The 23579-nt window shown below is 40.4% G+C and overlaps 1 protein-coding gene across 1 annotated transcript in view; it reads right to left on the minus strand.

The window, feature by feature from the left end:
* MIB1 (MIB E3 ubiquitin protein ligase 1) overlaps positions 1 to 14638 on the minus strand; it is a 63110-nt gene extending 48472 nt beyond the window's left edge. Inside the window, exons 1-4 of the mRNA XM_088527238.1 lie at positions 14410 to 14638; positions 7634 to 7805; positions 4699 to 4828; positions 2821 to 2925 (exon numbers count right to left, since the gene is read on the minus strand). Coding sequence (XP_088383364.1) covers positions 2821 to 2925; positions 4699 to 4828; positions 7634 to 7805; positions 14410 to 14638 — 636 coding nt within the window. The remainder of the gene's footprint in view (positions 1 to 2820; positions 2926 to 4698; positions 4829 to 7633; positions 7806 to 14409) is intronic.
* Positions 14639 to 23579: the final 8941 nt, after the last annotated feature.

Genomic DNA, 23579 nt, shown 5'->3' on the forward strand with positions numbered 1-23579 from the left:
CTTTAAGCATTTTTAAAATTCTGATTGATGCCTAAAAAAACGTCAAAAACATAAGGGTCAGGAATCTTCTCAGTTTCTCTTGCGCTCTCAACTGTTCAGACTTTTGTGGACAAAGTACACAAACACAGATGGCTTCCAGATTACTCTGACAATGATGGATGACAACTACAGTTACTTCTTTCAGACTCTATGCAAATGAAAGTAAGATCCTCCATAATGAAAAACAAGAGGAGGAGGTTAATCACCACAGAAAAGGCAGACGGTACTGAGCAAAGAAATTCAGTAGGACCAAAATGATTCCCGAATAATGACATAGACATTAGATTTAGGGCATTCCTGCTAGCAGAAGGCCCCAGAATTTAACCCATTGTTGGAAGTTTTTATAGCACCCTCTATTATCTACCTAAGTAGTGAAAAACAAGACTTTTTGAAAACCAAAGCATGTTACAACTTTATATCCTTAGGCGTTTCATATGAAGCATTGAAAACTAGAAACAAGTCCAAAAAACTAGCTCTCAAACTTCCAAAGAACTCTCTAATTCCATATATTATCTTTTTACTACAAAAGGCTATGCTCACACATTTTTAAATAAGCAAATAATGTTAGGATAAGCAAATAAGGCTACCAACTTAAGTCTTGCCCTAAACCTGAATATATGTATACGAATTGTGAGTGCTGTAATTTATCATATTAATGAACTACACTTTATTCCTCCTAGAGATGCAAGCCAGGTTTTATCCAGCCCAACACACACACATAGATTCCCATGTGGGGATTTGTGGGCTATATCAGCATGACAGCGGAGCCTCCCAGATATAAGTGACAGACAGCACAAAGACAGCAAGCACTCCTCTCGACCACTTCCCATGCGAACACAGCAACAGCAAACTCTAAAATATCCAACCATAAGTAAATGAAAGTTTTCGGTCAGCACCTGCTGCCCCTACAACCAATCCTTGTCTTCTCCAAGGAAAAGCTGGAAGGCTGGATAAATTCATTCTGAGGACCAGATGCAGCCCGTCAGCTATCAAATAAGCAACCCTGACTTAAGCTAATAAGCTGTGTTTCTTTAATCAGCTCCATTTGTGCCCCAGCCAAGTGTTACTCATTTGTAAGTACAGGTTTCCTCCAGCTGTATTTACTTGGGCACACACTACATGCTGTTGATTCCACATTTTCTGTACATTCTTAATTCTTAAGTCTCAAGACAAGTTGCCCAGACTTTGACAGTCTACTAGCCTGACTAGATAGACATAACAGCACTTAAATGTTAGCAGAGAATCATAATGGAACACATACATTCCCAGCAACTAATCTGTTATCCAATTTAGCTTTACATTTAAATGACTGTGTCACAGATGCCAAAGAACTGATTCTGTTTAAAGCGATGATTTTTTGATGAAATTAATGCAGAAGTACATTACAACCAGCAAAGCACTACATATAAAGCCTCATCTTTCTCTTTATACATAAACTATATTTATAAAATTATATATTTTTAAATAGCTTTTTTCCCAAGTGTTGCTAATTATTAAATGACTGATCAAATATTTCCTTTTACCCAGGTATTAGAAAAGGGTCATTCTTTTCCATTCATCTTATAGTTGCAACGATTGATCAAGTACTTTAACACTCTCTTGTACAGCAATAGACTAGCAAAAGAATATAGCTGACTTAATAAAAAATATTTATTTTTTCTTAAGAAAATAAGCTGCACTATTCCTAAATAGCTTACCCTAATTTATTAATTTCTGAGGGTAGAAAGAATCTTTAATGATTCTCTAGCATGGTATTATGTATTAAACAGTCTGACCATTAGTTTAATAGTATTACACCACATAATGGCATATTTAACTTTGTTCTCCCTGTGCCACTATACAAGAAATTTTCTTTACAACTAGCAGGACTGAGGGAGATCCTAAAATTATGTGGCTTACAATTTATTCTCCTGTTTCAGATGATTGAAGAATATACATATATATATATATATGACTGAATTTTCTAAGACATGCATCAAAAAGTTACTGTTAATTTTTGTATTTTATTAGTCCTATATCCAAAAAGATGATACTCCAATGTTAAGCTGACATGCTTCTCCTTCTGCAGAATCAAACAGAAATGATGCAAAGACAATACTAATTAAGATGTTAAAGCAACTGAAAATCTAAGTAACCTTTCCTTGACCCACATTAGGGTAAGAAAAAACAGCAACAGAAGGCACTTATGCTAGAGTTTGACCCATTTTCTCTCTATAGCTGTAGCAGCAGCTTTAGAAGCTACAAGATGAAAAAGAAAAACTTCATGCTAGAGTAAATGAAGGTTGTAAAATAATTCATCACTCTCTCATTGACAAGAAAAAAAAATAGTGAGAATTTCAAGTGTTTCCCACAGTTTAAAATCTTCAAATCTTGCTGCAATCACTCTGACAGAAGTTGCAATGAACTTCAGAGTTCAGGAGTTAAAGATACAGGGTGCTATTTTTCTCTCTAGTGAATTTCAGGATAACTGAAATTCACTATTAGTACAGTATGACTATCATCAATGTAAAATGTAAATTATCACTATACTCAGACAGAAAGCAGTTTAAATTAAAAAGTTTAAATTAAAAATTTAAAAGTTTAAATTATTTGCCATAAAATCTCAGATTAGACTTTCTTCCTAATACATATGCATGATCCATACAGCTGTACTCACAAAGACCTGACTAACAGCATGCAAACTGACCCAGAGTGTCACAAAAGGGAGAGAAGAAAGCACAAGTTATTCTTACTCCCTTCCCCCACCAAGCATTTTTACCCGTTGTGGTCTTTTATACTCACCATGCCCTCAAAGCCAACTCTGTAAAGGTTTTTAGCACCATTGTCCCAGAGAACATATGCTGCACTGTGTGGACTTGACGCACTCCAGTCCTGAATTTCAGTTACCTATTTAATTAAAACAGAAGAAAACAAAACAAGACAGAGAAAATTCATTCTATAACAAAGATTTAAAAGCACTTTGCAACTTAATTTTTTTTCCTCCCTTTGGAGAAAATGTAGGCTCTAGGTAGTTTTACTGAATTTCAAAAATGTATTCTGAAGATGTTTTCTGTGTGGTAAGTGGTCCCCACTTGTCTTAATGACTGCAGTCTGAATATTTACTTTGTAGGCCTATTTTTCTTTTATACATTGGTAGCTAACATAATTACATAAATACAGAACAAAATCCGTATTGTAAATAATTACGTTGTTTTGACATGTTCTTGCTAGAAAAAAAAACCCAAAGTATAAAACTATTTAAATCGCTCCCATTTGTCTGGTTTAACCTGCCTGGTGGCAAAATTCTATTTCTAGTGCCAATCTGTTTAACAACAGGGCAAAAGAAAGTGAAAAGAACTATTCATGACACTCCTGAAGTCACAAGGCTGCAAGCCAAATTCTGAAAACATATCCATAACTTGAAGAATCAAATCACATTTGTCTTCATTCTTATCTTTGAGTATTTCTTTAAAAGCTTTCTGGTATCTCAGAATTTATATCCATCTTGAAAACACCTTTAATATGCATTTATACACATTTTCAGCTCGCAAATGACCCCACTAACTTTATGTACTAAATTTAGTACATATAGTAGATAATGCAGGATAATGTTTGTATTTTGCAAAGTTTCAGAGGTTTCAAAATAATCTGCCAAATTCAAAGGAGGGGGTAAATAAGCAAGATCCAGGGGACTTTATGGTGTTGTTTTAGGAGATTTAAGCTTGTAATTTCCTCTCAATAAAATCCAAAATGAAATCCTCAAAGCCCTAATGCCTATTTAGGGTATAAAACGGTCTAAAATAGTATAAAATTCTTATTCAGAAACTTTCTGTTTTGCTTTAATGCTGCTTAAATATACTAAAAATAAAGGTAACTTAAGATATCAGTTCCCCTACATATAAGGGCATTCGATTCTTACTGTGCAATATTCCTTGTGTGGTGATAATAGTCACAGTGTGTCTTACACTCCCTGCTATAGTTCACACCTGTAAATCCTCTACTAGTTCCCTTGGGAGAGGTAAGTCATAGAAAACATGCAAGGTTATGATTAGTAACACACATTTCCAAGCTTTCCAATTCAGTTTTTCACAAACCCAATTACTTTTACTAGACAACTATATCAAAAACACTTATATGAGGTCCTAAATTAGACAGCAATATAATTCTTGCAACTAACTCTTGCAAAGTTCTCGGGTTTAAAATGGAAAGATGAAATTACATGAAAATTATTTGATGAAAAATAAAAATCCAGGGTATAAACTCTTAAAAGCTAAGAGCTAGGTATAGACAAATGTGGGAAACCAGAACACGCTCATGGCTGATTGGAAAGGACTATGCTTGAGAAATCTGTTGTTGCATCAGCTCTCCAGTAAATAATGCTGAAATACACCCAATATCTTAAACAGAACAACCAGAACGAAAGTTTGTCCATTTTGAAAGTGTTACATTGATACTGTAAACACACAAATTTAAAATTAATCATTCATAGTATCTATTACTTGGTCATAATATAGCACCTCCTTTTTCTAAAAGCTTTATCAATAAAGAACACAATTCAGAAGTGCCTAGAAAATTAATATTTTGCATTCATGATGGTATCTTTACTCTATAAAGGCCACTGAGGGCATTGCAGGAACATCCAGATATATATTATCTTATTCAAGCCAGTTTTATTTTTACCTTTCCCCTACGCCCATTGCCACCATCTTGATCTTCCCATTGCCAGTCAACTCCTCGTACCACCCTGGCACCTGCAAAGATTCCTCTTGCTGTAATTTTCTTTGATTTACGGCGAGACTCTAACAATACCCTAAAGTTCCAAGGGGAAAAAACAAATGTCATGAAAAATTCCACAACAAAAAGCCCCACAGGATTCTTTGAAGGTGGGAAAGCAGGAAAACATCTTGAAACACAAATAACCCTCAAGAATATAGATTTTGATACATGAATCACCTCCTTTCAATTCTCAACAGCAGCCCAACAGATTAAAAAATAATAATAATTTAAAAAGTCCTTTCCACATCTGAGTTAGGTGCTTATAGCTGAAGCTTTTAATCCTAATGAAAATTTCTTCCTCAAACTTCTACTACCCCTACCAGCAACTTATGAGTAGGTCTGTACCCATATTATTAAAATCAATAAAGAAACACACAAACTTCTATAAACAAAACACTTGTGCTTCTCACAAATCATCCCTAGGTCGATATACTTTCCTGTAACTATATTTTCATCTTTTACTCAATAACATAATTTGGAATAAAAAGCTGCTTTCCTCCCTCAGTGTCAGTGTGACAGGGTTTACTTTTGTATGTAGGTTTACTACATACTTTTTTATTACCTATCTTAGCTCATTTCATTCAATATAATCAGAATCCATTTTCTTAGCCTTATTTTTAAAATCATATGCTATTTTCCCAAGACTCTCTTTTCCTCAGACTCCAGCAGAATCAAAATAGATTAGCACATATAAAGTGCCCAAACAAAAGTTCTTTACGAATACTGAACTGCCAGTGCAAACAGATAAACATTTTCCTGCCTTTTCCAGTCATCTCTAAAGCTACCACTCTGCATGCAAGGACATTTTGTACTTCATGCAGTAAAAATGCTGCCAGACAAAAGTATTTTTCAGCTGAAACTCTGAATGCTTCCTGACCTCTTCAGGAAGTCAACACCCTCCTGCTCAACTTTTAACATCCAGCAGATGGCAGACAAGGAAAAAGTTAACAAATTGCTGGACTCAATGAAAACACCACCAAAATGTATCAAAATATTAGCAAGTTCGATTTAAGTAATACAAAAGGAAGGCAGAAAATGCAATGAGACATGCTGCTTAGAGTAGTATTTCATCTCTACATCTACAAACCTGAGACAAAAATAGTACTTCTACTTTGTATGCAGCCTACATAATATCGCAGTCTTGAGAACAAAATAGGTCCACCTTTTGCTTTCCTTCATCCAAATGTTATTAGATGCTTTGGCACATTTTTCTAATGAGCTACCCTCTAATTGCATTACTTTGATTTTGCCCTTTCTCCTCCCTCAAACAACTAAATTTAAGCATTTTTCCTCCGCTAAGTTGGATCCAAAAGAAACAGTTCCTTGGCAGATGAAGCTGTCTTCTGTGTCAGAGCTGCAAGACAGAAATCAGCTGAGGCAAAGAGAGAGAGGGAGAAAGAGACAAGATGCAAAACATCTGCAGGTCTCTACTCTGGACAAGTTTTTAGCTGTGGAGATAGAATTTATCTTTTGCACACCAATAGAGATCATTTTAAATGATACAGGAACCTCTGGCTAGAAAGAAAATGAAGGAAAAAAAGACAAGTCTTCTCAAAGGCTATGACAGTTTTAGGAAGGTAGTAAATTGCAAAACAGTTTTGAATTTTATTACTTATTTTCTAGTAAATACTCTAAGCACTTTCTACTCTTTGATGCAACATCTAAGTTTTGTTCTGCATTACAACATTGTAATTCAGACACTAAGCTCCTGATATCTGTTTGATAACTAGACCTACCAATACAAATCTCAAAAAACAGAATTTTTTTTTTCCATCAAGCCATTAACCTGGGCGCTTTAGCCATAGTTAGACTTCAAGGCAAATGTCTAAGAAAACAGACACAGTCCCTATAAGGCAATACAAAAAAAACATGCTTTTGTTCTCCAACAGTTTACCTCAACTATAAAAGCATCGATACAAGCGCATCACTAAATTAGGACACTTGCAAATCTTACCTCTCCAAGAAGAGCAAATAAATGCTCTGTCATATACATGCCACATTTAAAGGAGTATCAAGTCCAAATACAATTCCAATGACTTGGAATTCATTCATTCAGTAGAATTAGCACAGAACTGACACCACAACTGTCACCTTATACACCTTTGGAAGTATTTGATAAGGAGTAAATATCACTATTTGCACCTTACAGGTGGATAGATCATGACAGAGTGGGGACTCTGGATTCATAGGAGTCATTCAAAGCCAAAGAACACAGGAGCTCCTCAAAAGCAACCTAACGGCCACTGTTGTTCCCAGTTCTTCTCCAAGAGACTTAAATAATAGATGGGTGAGAAAATAACAAGAAAAAAAACAAGGACAGAGAGACTCTGCACAGCATCTTTGCTCTGTAATCAACAGTTTAAGGAATTTGAGTTAGAGCTTTTGCAACCAGATCATTATGTTAATAGTCCACAGGGGGCATATTATCCATCAAATCTGCCCATACCATTTTTGAACATATTTAAACTTTCAAATTTAGGAACTCATTGCCAAGTGATGCTGTGATCATGCACTGTCTGAAAACAATTGCCCCCCTGGTAAACCTACTATCAGATAACACAAGAACTAGGAAGCACCCATTAAGGTTATAAGTAATCGAATAATCACACCCTAATTTCTTTGTTCTTTCTAAATCTCCGCATTTAATGTGTTTTCCAGATCCAGATATTTCACTCTGTTTATCCTCCCTCACGAAGAGGCAGAGCTAAGAAAAAAAAAAATCTACACCTGAATCCACTACATTCACACCTAAATATCAGTACACCAAACCTGCTGTAATGGAAGTCAACCACAACGAACTGTTGCTATTTAATTTCACAGGAGAAAAGCTACATTTTACCTTTCACTTCCTGGTGTGGTAATTCTATAAAAACGATGCCTCAAGTGATGCTTGTCCCCATGATAACAAACTGTGCACAAGTCATAATTTGTGCATTCTGCACATTTCCATCGTATACCGATGATCGGTTGCTGTCGACACGTATCACACATAGTTCCATCGTGCTTGATACCTGAAGAAAAAAAGAAAAAAGAAAAAGAATTTATCTATACAAATAATCAGAGATTACTCTAGGAGAAATAAAATGAGGACTCCTGCAACTTACAATTAAACATGTAGTAATCTGCGTATCAAAAGAACCCGGAAAATCTAGAATTCCATCTCTGGATAAGTGTCTCAACAGATCACACACCACAAAGAACCAGTGATCGATCACTCACAAGTGTTTGAGAACTTTTTTTTATGCATTTTGTACAACAGAAAAATACAGTTTATAGAGTTTAAACTCTATTCACTTAAACATAGGAGAAACTGAGCTCTCTGACAGAGACAATTTCATGAAAATCCATGTTATTGTTCTGAAACATTTAATTGCTTAATGTTGCTATATCACAAAGTATCTGCTAATAACAAATCAGATGCAACCCACCAGCATGTGTTCTTCCCAACCCTCAAGAAAACAAAAGAAAAATCAAGTTCTCACGTCTGTTCATTCCAAGAGCTTTGCCAAGCCTACAGCTGAGCAAGAGTGATCAGCCAGATAAATTTTTACTCTGTGCATTTTGAATACAACAAACAGCAGCAAGATTCAAAAAAAAGGTCAGATTCCACTGCTGTTCGGAAATATTTGGGCAACAGAAGAGATTAGTACGAGCCTAGCATTCACTACGTAGCATAAGACAAAAAAATGAGCGCTAAAAGACTGGAGTAACACAGAACTCTCCCACTCACTCATCCTGAACACACACACACAGATCTCTGGAAACAGAAAAGAAAAAGAACACTTCTCCTTCCCTCCAAAGGGCTTTTTTTGGATATGACAGAAAAATTCACTATGAATTTCTTATCTGTGTTCAATAGCTAAGCCACCTGCCACACAGAAAAAAATTGGAGTTGAAAGGCAAAACTGAAGACAAAAGAAAACTGTACCTTGTCTGAGCACATCACAGAACAGCCAAGTTTGGCAGGCACCTCAGGAGATCATTAGCAAACTACCAACCCCATTCAAGTGCTGCTCAGGACCACATCCAGTAGGGTTTCAAACATCTCCAAGGATGGAGACTCTACTACCTCTCTGGATAAGCTGCTCCAGGGTTCAGCTACCCTGCATTTCAGGTTGTGCCCATGGGCTCCTGCCCTATCACTGGTCACCCCCGAGAATAACCTGGAAGCAAGGAAGAATTTGTCTTCCTTACTGCTCCCTCAAGCAAACGCATCATGACAACCCTCCCGGTCCTTCTCTTCCCCAGGCTAAACAGCCTCAGCTCTTTCAGTCTCTTCCTGTACATCAGATGCTCCAAGCCTTTAATTACCTTTGCAGTCCTCCAGTATGTTCATGTCTTTCCTGCACTGGGGAGCCCAGCACAGGACACAGCACCGCAGAGGAGCCCCTCACCAGTGCTGAGCAGAGGGGAAGGACCACCCTGCTGACAACCCTCTGCCTAACACGGCCCAGGATGTCGGTGGCCGCCTGTGCCACAAGGGATCTTGCTGGGTCATGTCCAACTTGGTGACCACTGGGATTCTATGTTCTTACCAGCAAAGCCACTCTGCAGCTGCTCAGCCTCCAGCTTTCATGGGCGTATGGTGTTATTACCCCCTGCTTGCAGGACTTGGTGTTTTCTTATGCTGGTCTTCGCAAGACACCTGTGAGCTCCTTTCTCCAGCCTGTTGAGATCCTTCTAAACAGCAACACAAACATCTGGTGCACCCTATGCATCATTTCTCCTAACCACGAGAGTTTCTCTCTCTCCAGTCTTGACCATAAACATGTCCAGTAAGATTTCCAGGCTCATGATTAAAAATTTCCCTGATATGTGAGCACTGGAAGAAAACTGTATCTAGTTAAGACTAGAAGAGCTAACACATTTGGAGCAAAGACTGAACACATCATTGTGTTAAGGGAACTGAGAAGCATTTTAGCACAACCAAGGACAGCCTTTGGTGATGCTGAAAACACTGAAACTTCTGTTATTATGCTATTGATCACTAATTCTTGGAGCAGCTATATCATATGATAGTCTTCCAGAGCAGGTGCATTAAAAGGACTCTAACATAACTAGCCACCAGGTTTGTTGCTCTGATTAAAGTTTCTACCTGGTCACAACATTTGGAGTTTTTTGGAGGGGCATATCGGCGGTGGTTAAGAAGTAGATCACTAAAGGTGGTGTTTCACATAGTAACACAGAAGTTAGACACCTTTGGAATTATTTAAATGGTTACTAAAGTTATGGAAGACTGTTTGCTATCCAAACTGACTGTTTGCTATCATTTTACTCTGAATGCAAAATGGCCAAGGCATTAGCAGCCTGAAGAATCTCTGAATTTGTGCATGTGGTAAGGAAAAGAGGCAAAATAAAAGTGAAAGCAGGAGTCATATACTACAAAATTAGGTTGTTTCATGGCAGACCTAAATAAAATAAATATTTCAACTCAGTGAGGCAGAAGCTGCTGTGGAAAAGCCAAGAGGGTGAAGTGGATCAAGAAATATACCATGGTGAAACAGAGCCAGAAGGAAAAACATTCACCTGGACCACTTTCCCAACCCAGCTCTCTGCAGTACTGTGTAACACTGCTGGCACAGCAAGGAACCTTGGGGCCTGGAGTCAAAACTCCAGACTTCCAGTATCAGCACTGCAATTGGTCCGCTATGAACCAGAAGAATACTTTAGATCCCTAGACTAACAGGATGCAAAAATTCAGCCTCCATACAGGCTTCAATTTTTCTTAAGAGCAGGGTATTACAAAATGAAGCTTTTTTTTGTATCACCTTCCACACCTGACTTAAGAAGAGTGCTAGGTAGTAAGACTAACTCTTCTGCCATGCATAGTTGCCTTTAAATAACTTCCCTCCAACACGAGCACACCGGCAAGTCCAGTATTCCTGAGCTAGCATTAATACATTCACTATTTGCTTATCATGCTCCTCTCCTACCTTTATCTATCTACCACAGAGATTTTCATTTTCATTATCTATTCTCATATCTTGCCTGGATTACTTAGGCTGCAATCCCTCTGACACCAATTAATATTGAAACTATGGTCAGACCCCAGCAAAACAAAAAATCTCAGAGGAAAGCCAAATTTGTGAAAAGCAAGAAGGGAAAACTCAAATCAGTGTCCCCATAAAGGCAATTCATCCATTGAACGTTGCAGTGGTGGCAGCCAGTTGACGGATCCTCGCACAGGAGAGACTCGGGCTCAGCAAAGCATGTGGCCCATCTTGCCCCTTGAGGGTATCAGATACAGGAGCAGGGAGAGGATTATTGGGCAGGAGAAGGTTAGAGAGCAAGGGACACGTCCATCAAAAACCGAAACACGTTTCACAAGTACCATTGCTCACAAATCTATCAGATTTCTAGCTAGAAGGGGCATTGTTAGTATTGACAAATAATCACTGACTGGGGAAAAAAAATCTCATTAATACAAATTGTCTTAATTTGATTTGACAAAAAGCAAGAGTAAACAAACGAATAGAATTAGCCAAAGTTCAGTACTGCTAAAACGTTTTGACCTTTTTGATTTCCTGAGAATTTGCATAAATCATAAGATTACAGCAAATGGCCAATGATCTCCAGACACAGACTAAGTTTTTGGCATTAGCAGAAGATGGTAGGTACAGCTTCTCAAACCAGAGGCACGCTTGCTTTAACCAAGGGATAACTCCCCGGCAAGGTCCCATTTCCTGATGCCAGCTCCTGCTCCAGCCCCTCTCACCTGGCAAGTAGGTAAATAATTTAAGCAGGAAAGCAACAGTGTCACTTTGAACCAGGCATACGAAAGAGAAAATGGACAACAGAGTAACCTTTGTAAGCTTTTTTAAGCTTTGTAGAAAACATCTTCAGAGGGAATAAACAGAGAATTTTTATGCAACCATCACGGTATTACACACAGGAGACTGCCTTGCTTTTAAATATAAACCCTGGTTTGCTATGCTCTGGCACAAAGCTGCAGATTCTGTTCAGCTACCCAGAAACTACTCCTTTCCATATCTTTTTCTCAACACTATCAGAAAACATGGATTCTCAAAATCCACTTGGTTTGGTTCTCTTCTTAGTTCTTGAAAAAAGTCTGTTTCACAAGGAAATCCTGTTCTTTTTGTGAGCAATCTGGCCACTGCTGGACACACAACGCATCCCATCCTACCACATGCCCCTTTTAGGGGAGCACCACGTAGGGTCTAACCGAAATTGCCTTTAAAAAAAAAAAAAAAAAAAAAAAAACTCTCCTGGTTTAGTAACTTCTCTCAGTCTTCTTCATGAAGACCAACTTAAAATGCTGGTACTAACATTATTGCTTTAATGAAAAATCTACATAATATTGCAATTGTGATTATAACCTATAAGACATTGTTCTTTCATTCTAATAATTATTGACTTTTTAAACAATTTTCACTGGTTTTAACATTATAGGCCTCATGCAAGGCTGCACCATGCTTAAGAGCTTGTAAACATAGGTGGGCTTGCAGAGCTAATGAAAAACCAACCCAGTAATTAAAAATTTTACTTTCTACTGTTATATTTTATATTTATTTATATTAATATTTATATTATATCATTATATATTATGTATATTATATTACATATATTATTTATATTAATACTTAATAATATATGAATAATTTATATTAATATTACACTCATGCTCTACTGTAAATTTATTATCCGAAGAGAAAAATACTTTTTCAAGCTGAAGATTCTGATAATTGTTCTAATTACCAGCAAGCAAACCCAGAAAAGAGAAGAAAACCCTCCTCCCATATTTTATAGCACATTTTTGTTCAATAGGATCATTATTAGTATCAGAGGTAGGAACTCCTGTCACTTAATCCCACTTTTCCTATAATAACTTACAGTAAAATTATCTAGAGGGCCTAGAGAGTATCAAAATATCCCTCCAAGTTCTAATCTTCCTAGAATTTTCCACTTGACTACAGTGCTTCTCTTTGGCTACTGCTTCCTTACGGATCTCTATTCTTTGCATCTCCAGGCAAGTGTGACCTCAAAAATAAATTCCCGCTGGCCAAATGCAACTCCGGGTAGCTTCATATAGCAGTTCTGCTCAACCACTAGCTAGGAAAACCTCAAGAATGGAAACACCACTAGCCAAGCCTGAAAAGGGGGGGGAGGGGGGGAAGGGGGAAAAAGCTGTGTTTATGAACTTTCCCAAGAGCAATAGACATTGCCCTACCTGAAGCAGAAATTAAAATTATAACACACACACACAGAAAAAAATATAACACAAAAGTATAGTCATAAACCATAAGCACTGTAAAGATTATAAGAACTGCAGGAAAAAAATAAGGGCTAAGGAATTCTAGAGCACAAAAAAAACCCAGAACTTTTTAAGTATCAAGTATAGTCTCCTGATGCAGTTAACAGGATGCTGTCAGCCTGCAAGCAAGTCAAGCAGGGCAAGAACAATGAGCGCTCAAGGCTCATATTCAACATTTATGCATATGTTTATTTACAAGCAGAAGCAGTCCCACTGGTTTCTACAGGACATTAAACGCAAGTAAAGTTTCAAAGCCTATGCATCTGCCACATAAGAACCCACAACTTTAAAGTCTCCTCTTAACTTTTTGTTCCAAGGGCCATTTCAAAAAGACTTTCAGCTGAAGCTTCATTAACATCTACTTCCCAAACCAAAGCAAAAAAAAAAAAAAAAAAACAGGGGAGAGAAGGATACAGACATAGTGGGGGGGAAAAAAAAAATCTCAAAGGTTCACCACGACCAAGTTTTTTTTCCCCCCCCCTTAGCTACATTGTGGTAATTAATTAGAATGAGTTCCAGATTTCCAAGGTGTTAGCTTCACCCTAATTCACCATATTTTTCCTCTCTGACATACTCTACATAGCTGGCTGAAAGATGCCTCCTCTCTACCACATTCCAAATGAAAAACAGGTTATGAAAACGGCACATATCCAAGTATCTCAGCAAACCCAACTAATCACCTTACTATTAAGGCAATCCTGCCAGGCCCTGAACCAAGTATTTTCCCCATTGTACCGAGCAGCAGTATATTTTTTTTAAAAAATGTTTTCACTGTAAAACAGGCCTAAAGGGAACATCATCCTGCAGTGCTGGCCACACCAGTGCTGCCGCATAATGTCAGTGCAGGACAACAACAGAAAGACAGCAAGTGCTGTAAACTGACTGAACTTAAAAATATCAAGCAGTCGAGAAATTAAAAGAATGGACGTATTTTTTGTTGCTGTTTTGGGGTTTTGTTTGTTTTTTCGCTCTTCCGCAGCAGGTCTGGCACCGCAGATAAGAGGCAACACACACATTACAAGACAACGCAGGACCCCAACCACTTGTTTAATGCAATCCTCTCCAGCAAAAAGGTCCTACACCCCCTTTTCCTCCTCAACCCCCAGCTCGGCAAAGAAAGGAAACTCTCCGAAACATAAACCCGAGGCTGGTGGAGGGAAGAGGAGGAGAAGTGGGAGGAAACCCCAGCACCACCCGCAGAGAGCAGCCCCCTTCTCGCCCCCACGCACTCACATCGCCGGCTTTGTGCAGATCTGGGAGCCCCACGTCAGGACCCTAACTCAGAGTATGTGCGTATTTATATCTCTATATATATGTATATATAATGTACGGCGGGTGCTCACCCGTGGGCGCGCTGTCGAGGATGCGCAGATCGTAGGCGCCCGAGCAGCGATAGTTGGCGGCCGTGCCGTTGTCCCACACGACGACCACCTCCTCGGGGCTCTCGAAGCTGCGCACGGTGCCCACGTGGCCCTCGCCGCCATCCTGCTTGCCCCACTTCCAGTCGGGGCCGCGCACCACTCGCGCGCCCACGCCCTCCACCATCACGCGGTTGTTGCGCGAGCTGCTCATGCCGGCGGCGCCCCGCGGGCCCGCGCCCCGCGGCGGCGGCAGCGCAGCCCGCACGCGGCGGGCGGGGAGCGCGATGGGGGCGGCGGCAGGGAGCGGCGCGGGGAGGCGGCTGCCGGGCGGCGGGAAGCGGAGCCCCGCGCCGGCCCCGCGCTGCCGAGCGGCTCCCGCCGGCGCCGCCGCTACATCCGGGCGCCGCCGCGGCGGCGGCTCCAGGGAGACCGGCGGACGCAGGCAGGGCCCGCCGCGCATGCGCCGCGCGGCCCGCCCGCCTCTGCGCAGCCGCGGCCGCCGTTAACGGCCGCCCCCGCGCGACGCGACGCCGTTAACGGCCGCACGGTGGCGAGGGGGGCGCGGTGTGCGCCGCCTGCGTCTGAACGCTGCTCTATCCTCTTCTTTCTGTGAAATTTTCTATCGAAAGTACTCACCGGGACCATTTCCGTCTGCGTTCCTCAAAATGTTCCCTTTAAGCTGTTACCTGCTGGTGCCCGAACAGCAGGTGACCGCTTTCCTGCTCCTCTCTACAAATTGACTAACCGTTTCCCATACATGCCCCATTAAGTGCTTTTCTGGAACCTAGGTAGTTGTTATACAAAGGATTAGTTACAAGTGACACTGTACTAATTTATTATGCATGAGTGAGCCTTATTTGTATTTTTAAGTGATAATGTATTTTTCTGCATTTTTATAATACTTCTGTACCCTAAATAACCTTTCTTTCCAACCTAGGAAAAAAAGCCTTGCATGCTATCAAGAGTGGGGTAACCGGGGTGTATTTGCCTCATGCTAACAAAACGCAAATAAAACCTGTGTAGGCCAGGAGCTTTCTTTGCAGCTCTCTCGGTACTGCGGGTAGCAAAACTGCTATTCTCCACTCCTCCTACCACAGGACATCCCTTGAGTAACATATATGTACTTGGACTCTGTGCGTATGTCTAGAATATGAATGATAATCATAGTCTAGAATATGAATGATAATCACTTTCACAGTATTCACGTTTTTTTCTTTAGCTCCATACATCCTGTGTAATCTCATGTAGGATATGATTCTTCCACATCCTTCCTGTAGGACAGGATTCTGCTGTAAGATTTGGTCCTCTTACTCGTTTTTGGTTCTTTCTAAGCCTACTCTGTGTTGAGTTTCTTAAAAACATGAATTTTAAACGGCAGACATTTCTGAACAGTGGAAAAAACAGCACTTCTTAGTCATCAGGAAACTGCCTGATAAAAGGTAGCCCAGCTCCCCTTGTATCCTGGGTATTTTTACTTTTTTTCTGTGCTTCCATCTTTGTGCTTATTAATATAACTGGAAGAGTCTATGAAATCATTTCCTGACTTCTCTTGTGTAGTTTTCTCACAGTATGTACAGCAGAGCAGCATAATATGAACATGTAACCACCAGGCTCCCATAACATTCCTTACATAATTCCTTCTTTCCTAACCCACACCAAGACAAAAGAGTGTTGCCTTAAACAAGGATTTTACCCTCATGGTAGCCACTCAAACCACTGTGCCTGGTTTCCACTCCAGTTTCCAGTGAAAATCCTCCAGAAAACTCAAAACACAGGCAGACACCACCCTAGCAAATCATGCGTTTGTTTGGCAGTTTGGTTTTCCTTCCTTGCAAATAGTTTTCCCCAGGCAAAAGATACCACAGCTTGCACTAGTTTATTACATTTAGTGCACTTAATTATACTTAAAAATGTATAACGCATGACAAAATTTCTTGTGACATTTTTGGGAGTTCAGAGTGTTTGCTTTCATGATCTATTGAAAGTTTTAGAATCATAATGTTCCCAACTGCCTGATTCCGATACTTCGATAGTCATGAGCAAGTTTAATGTTCATGCTTATTTAAGGATAGCCCAAAGCACATGTTTTCTATTACTGCTGCTGGATAAAAAAATGCAACCAGGAAATATATGCCAGAGAAACCAATAAAAGTCTGAGATCAGAATTAGTGACACTTCTTCTGGAGAGAATCAGAAGAGTTCATGCCCTACATTAATTTTTTCACGGAATTTTAAACCTTAAGAGAGCCTATTGCTCTAGTTGAGCATCAGAGCGTGGTGCAGAAGTCATCCCACAGCTGCTTCTGTTCAGACCATCCATCTTCTGACTGCTCCTGTATCCTAACAGCCCCTGCTTCTCCTGCTCACCTGCTCCTTCTATTGTATTTACTGAGAAAACCAGAATCACTGAAGGTGCCTGGGTTATCTTAGGGATATCTGGGATATCTATCCTGTGACTTCTATACATAAGAATACAGAAAATAACTGGGGCCCAGCAATGGGCCAAGAGAGAGCCCTACATAGTTGAAAATATACATGCTCATTTCATTTTAATTGTGCAGTAGATAATAAAGGAGTGAATAGACTAATCTCGAGAAGTATATTACTTGCTTTTTGGTGACTGCATTTCTGGTGACCTGTTTCTGAATTGTCCTGCTGCTTCTAGATTTTGTGCAGAGAAGAATCCTACAGGGCCACAAAGCTGTGGAAGTCAAAATTGTCGTTGATTGTTTAGTCAGTGACTACAATGAAATGACTAGATTCTCCAGAATTCCAATCTTTTAATCGTATTAACTTTTATAATCATACCTTATATTATTTATTCTGTACACCTGCTTGGCTTTTAACCAATCAGGAAGAAAAAGAAGGTCCTCCACTCTTGAACATTTTTATCATAATTAGCCTTCAATATAAGCTAAAAAAAAATCAGGTGTAGGTTTAAAAAGAGACAACAGAGAACAGGAAATCTTTGGGGAAAGATCTATTTTGCAGTGCTACTGGACATTTAGTGGTCCTATCTAATATTGTTTATTCTTATCAACTGCAGGAACCAGTGTCATGCCAACAGATAAGCCCGCTGGAGCCCAGCCCCAGCAGAGGTGCAGACCTATATTCTTTTCTGCCATTGCAGGAGGAGAGCAGCAGGGCAGACTGGCAAAGCAGCAACAACTTCAGCTGCTACAGCAGAAGTACCCAAGCCTCCTCAGTCTGCCCAAGCCCTTATTTACCCAAAGAGGTGCTGCTGTAATTAATTACAGCTGTAGTTAACTGTGAGCAGTAACTGTGTCCTTCTGGCTACCCAAAATTATTGGGTAGGTAGGTGCTGCCAGGTCAGTCATGCCATTCTCCGGCTTGTGATATTGCTCTTTCCCTCCACTTCCTGCTGTTTTAGAACAATTTAGCAAGGGACCATGGCAGAAGAGCTGGCTTGTGCACATTTCAGTGCTGTGCCTAACCTAGTGACATGCCCTTCAAGTCCTTGTTGTTGAAGAGCATAGTGACTCCCTGTAAGAGCAGCTGGTCAAAACACCTTCTCTCCTTGCCTTCTGCCAATGTTTCTCTCAAGACAGTCCTCAGCTGTTTTCTAGAGGTCTTCACCATCTTTCAGCCAGTAAGAAGTAGGTCATTCCTCTTCTAGCTACATACTTCCCCATAGAGCAGTCATAAAGAAAAACTATCTTGCCACGAAGTGGCAAGTCCTGTGCTCATCTAAGCCATTCCAGAGAGCTGCTTGCCTAACCTCTACCTGCAAAATGCCATGCATCAGGGAATCCCAGTAGAATCATTTGTATGTATTGAGGAAACACTTTGAGAGTTGTTTTTCTGTGCTGTCCTGTTTAATTTAAGTTGAATTTACAATGTAGGATCTGGAGTAGGCAATGCAATAAGGGAATGATACCTATTCCAGAAGAATATCCCATGTTGGGATTTATGGCAGTGTTTATTGCCATAAATTCTCTGAGTTCTCCAAATATGTCCTATGAAGGGATACATAAATAGCTTCTTAGGAGCTTAGAAACAGCATCTTGTTTACATATAATGAGCGGGTTATAGATTTGTCTTAAAAATACGAAGATGGAGCTTATGAATCTGTACCAATCTGAGTCAAAATATTCTGCTTACATAGTTCAAACCTCTATATTGGAATCAGCAGTTTTCTCAGACCTCCTCTTAAAAACTGAAAGCATTCTAGATTTAATTTTTCTATTTTTTTTAATAACGCATTTGTTTCATGTGGAAAAAAAATCTGAGCAACTATCTTGTTTTTCTCCAAATATTCCTGTTCCTCTGCGTGGGAGTAAGTCAACCAGCTGAGGGAGAAGATGGAAATATCGGCAAATTATACCACTGTTTTATGGAAATTTATTGCCCCAAAAGCCATTTTAAAAAAAATGAAAAGTAGGTAATCCCACTTCACAGAAATACGTAGTCTGATGAAAATTCCACAGCTTTATAGGCTGAAAAAAAAAAAGTTTCCCAGATCTATATCATCTGATGTGTTTATTATAGAACCTGAAGAACCAGTTGGGAACTTCAGGTATTCTGTCATGTTTACCTGCAATTTCATGAGAAAAAAACCCTAATTCCTCAGCCTCTGCTGCCATCATGTGGCCATGTACAGTCTGTCGTTGAAGCCCGAACACATCCATGAAGAGAGTGGCTGCACTCTATTTCCAGTTCATATGCAGTACTATGTTTTATTTACCAGAGGGTTTTGTTTTGCATTAATTGCATTAATTTGCATTAATTGCAACACACTTTCCATACATAGTCCTATCTCCTAGTTGTCTTCTAAGGAGCAAAATGAACGCGGCACGTTAGGTTGTAGATACGTTACTTCATTCTCCAACTGTAAAGCAAAACTAATCCCTTAAAGATCAGATAGAAGAAAGTTTTCTGTCTCAAAATGTTGGGGAAAGAAAGCATTTCACGGTAAGGAAGAGTGTATTCTTCACTGCACAACAGTAGGGATATCTTACAATAGTAAGAGTATCAGCAATTTTCCAGGGAAATACTTCCAAGTAACGCAGAAATTTGTGCCGTCACCTGTTTTTGCTATGAACAGTAGCAAAACTTGCACTTCTAATATACAGACACCCAAGCTGAGGGTGATGAGGGTGAAGTAGGGTATTGGGAGATGAGGGTGAAGTAGGGTATTGGAAGGATAGCTTAGTGCCCACTTCAGCACTGGCCGAGGTATGAGTCCTATGCCACATACAGATCTGACTTTGGCTATATTTTTATTATTATTATTCATATACAATTTTTTAAATGAGGTGGTGCATTAGAGGGACAGGTTAATTTCTTCCTCATATTCAACTTCCTGATTTTAAGGCTTGTATCAATGCTCACTTCAAACTCTCAGATGTTGTCACAGCCACCCAGGTCATATTTTTTCATAGAATCACAGAATGCTTAAGGTTGGAAGGGAACCCTAGAGCTCATCTAGTCCAGGGGTCCTCAAACTACGGCCCCGCAGGGTCCTCAGTCCGGCCCGCCGGTTTTGACAGACCCCCCCGCCCAAACCAAGCAGCCGCAGGTGCCTTCCTGCCGCTTGATCCGCGCGCCGGCCCGCGCAGCCCCCGAGCACCCGCCGGGCCTGGGCTGAAACCGGCGCCTCGTCCTCGACCTGCCCCCCGCAGGGGGCGCCTCTCGGTACCAACCGCGCCGCCTCTGCCGGCCAAGCTCAGGCGGCAGCCTCTGGACCGCGAGGCCCAGCCAGCTCGGGCGAATCGCCACAGCCCCGGCCTGGCAAAGCCCCTTCGGTCCCTTCTGGCCGCCCTTTCCGGACTGCGCGGCCGGGCTGAGGAGGGGGCGGCGGCACCAGCGAGGGGGCGGCTCCCCCGTCTCTCCCTGCCTCCCTCCAGCTCCCAGGCAGGACAAGCAAGGCAGCACCGGTGGGAACCGCGCACCATCATGTCAAAAAAAAGAAAAATCGACTCCGAGCGCAGGGTATCCCAAGAAAAGTGGACTTCTGGTTATTTTTTCACGGAGTACAAAGAAAGAGCTGTTTGTCTGATATGCCAGAATTCAGCGTCTGTGTTCAAGGAATACAATTTGCGTCGACACTACGAAACTCAACGTAAAGATAAATATGATTCTTTGGTCGGACAAGTGAGAAAAGATAAAATATTAAGACTGAAACATGGATTGACAATTCAGCAAAATACTTTTGTGAAGCAAAAGCAGCTCAAAATATCATCACTTCGAGCAAGCTATCAAGTTGCCAAGCGCATAGTGCGCACTTGCAGAGCATTCATAGAGGGAGAATTTGTTAAAGAATGCCTTCTTTCTGTTGCCAAAGAAAGAGATGTGTCCAGAGAAGGTGGATTTATTTAGTACAGTGAGTTTTTCAGGACCTACAATTACACGAAGGATTGAAGAAATGGGGGCAAATTTGAATCTGCAGTTGCAAAACTCCTCAAAAAAACGTTGCTATTTCTCATTGGCACTCGATGAAAGCAATGATGTTCGTGATTCTGCACAACTTCTAATTTTCATTCGTGGGACAAATGATTCTTTCGAAGTCACAGAGGAGCTTGCTGCACTGAAAAGCATCAAAGGAACAACTACAGGAGAGGATATCTGTGAGAAAGTTTGCCAAACTATGAATGATTTGGAGCTGGACTAGGGTAAACTATTCAGTGTGACAACTGATGGTGCGCCTAGCATGGTGGGGTCCATGAAAGGAGTGGTTGCACACATTAACAAAGAGATGGACAAACACAACCATTCACATCCAATAGCCATACACTGCATCATCCACCAACAAGCACTGTGTTGTAAATCACTGAAGCTGGACTCTGTCATGAAAATTGTAGTTTCTTGTGTTAACTTCATTAGAGCTCATGCACTAAACCACAGACAGTTTCAGGAATTTCTGTCTGAGCTAAATGTTGCCTATGAAGATATTCTGTACCACACAGAAGTCCGTTGGCTGAGTCGAGGGAGAGTTTTGAATCAATTTTATGACTTACTTCCACAGGTTTATGATTTTATGCTTTCTGAAAACAAAGAAGCACCAGAGCTCAAAGATGCAGAATGGAAATGGCACCTTGCGTTTCTGACAGATGTAACAGAGCTACTCAACAATTTTGATGTCCAACTTCAAGGAAAGGGGAAGCTCATCTGTGATATGTATTCACATGTGAAAGCATTTCAAGTCAAATTAGACCTGCTCGTTAACCAAGTAAAGGAGGAAAACTTCTGCCACCTCCCCACAACTCAAAACCTGTCTGCAGAAAAACCAGCAGTTGCATTCCCAAACAAAACATATATGGATGTACCAGAAATGTTGCAAAAGGAGTTTCAAATTAGATGTAAAGAGCTTCGTCTCCATGAACAGGACATACAGCTTTTCCTGAACCCATTTTCTGTTGACATTGAAACTGTTGATCCGATTTACCAAATGGAATTGGCCAAACCACAGACTTGTGACTCGCTGAAAGATGCATTCAAATCAAGCAGCCTTACTAATTTCTATGCATCTCTCCCCTCAGAGACATATCATAATCTTAGCAACCATGCACTCAAAATTGCAACCATCTTTGGCAGCACCTATGTCTGTGAGCAGACTTTTTCCCGAATGAAACATCTGAAATCTCCAATGATATCCAGACTAACTGATGAACACTTGCATCACTTGCTACGACTAGCAGTGACAAATATGGAACCTAACATTGACCATCTCATTAGCCAAAAGCAGGCCCATAGTTCACATTGAAATATTATTTGTTTTTGTTGATTACAATTGTTCTTCATTTTAAATATTGCATTCTTTTTCCTGTTTTTTTTTTGTGCACTACTACAAATAAAATATGTGCAGTGTGCATAGAAATTCGTTCATTTTTTTCCAAACTATAGTCTGGCCCCCGACAGTGTCTGAGGGACAGTGAACTGGCCCCCTGTTTAAAAAGTCTGAGGACCCCTGATCTAGTCCAACCCCCCTGCACACACAGGGTCACCTAGAGCGTGTGGCACAGGGCTGCATCCAAGCGGATTTTGAAGATCTCCAGAGAAGGAGACTCCACAACCTCTCTGGGGAGCCTATTCCAGTGCTCTGTCACCCTCACCATTAAAAAATGTTTCGTTAAGTTCCTGTGGAACTTTTGGTGTTTCAGTTTGTGGCCATTTCCTCTAGTTCTGTCGGTGGCCAGCACTGAAAAGAGGCCGGCCCCATCCTCCTCACTGCCTCCCTTGAGGTACCTATAGACACTGATTAGATCCCCTCTCAGCCTTCTCTTTTCCAGGCTGAACAGGCCCAGCTCCCTCAGCCTCTCCTCATAGGGCAGATGTTCCAGGCCCCTGATCATCCTTGTGGCCCTGTGCCGGACTCTCTCCAGCAGCTCCACATCCCTCTTGTACTGTGGAGCCCAGAACTGGACACAGTACTCCAGATGCGGCCTCACCAGGGCTGAGTAGAGGGGTAGGATCACCTCCCTCGACCTGCTGGAGACGCTCTTCTTAATGCACCCCAGGATCCCATTGGCCTTCTTGGCCACGAAGGCACACTGCTGCCTCATGGTCAACTTGTCGTCCACCATGACACCCAGGTCCCTCCTTTTTGACTGATACGAAAATATTTTGTCTCTATGGATCATCAAGATATTCTAAGAATGCTCCTAATTTATGTGCATGAGTTTTTTTACTGAGATAAATGGGACTAATTGTATGCTTACAGTCAAAACTACAGTACAGGTCTTCCCTGTATTTGAAAGGTGCTGAATTTGCACTAAGAAATACAGATTATAGTAATAATCTGTCAGATTGTTTAAGCACTGAATAATATCTAGATCTAATTTTGATAGTCTGTTAGTTACAAACATTTTGCACATCAAACAGAATCTAAACACTGAACATTTTGGCATAAGAATTTGAAGTCTCAATTATAACATTACATAATCTCAAATAAGATTTTAAATTCACTCTGAGGGACTTGTTGAAATCTGTATTTATTAAAAATACATCTAGAAATTTCCAAAAATAAAAGTTTTGTTATTGTTCAACCTTGTTAAAGTTGCTATGTATATAGTAAACATTTTAATATATATATATATTTAAGATTGTTTTAAGGTTGTAAGTGTTTTTTTCTTGTTATCATGCTAAAAAAAATCTGAGAAATTGCATAAACAGAGAAGATTTATTAGGCAAAT

The sequence above is a fragment of the Tinamus guttatus genome, unplaced genomic scaffold (genome assembly GCF_059628265.1).
Source record: "Tinamus guttatus ecotype Peru unplaced genomic scaffold, ASM5962826v1 Tinamus_guttatus_pri_ptg000271l, whole genome shotgun sequence".
Lineage (NCBI taxonomy): Eukaryota > Metazoa > Chordata > Aves > Tinamiformes > Tinamidae > Tinamus > Tinamus guttatus.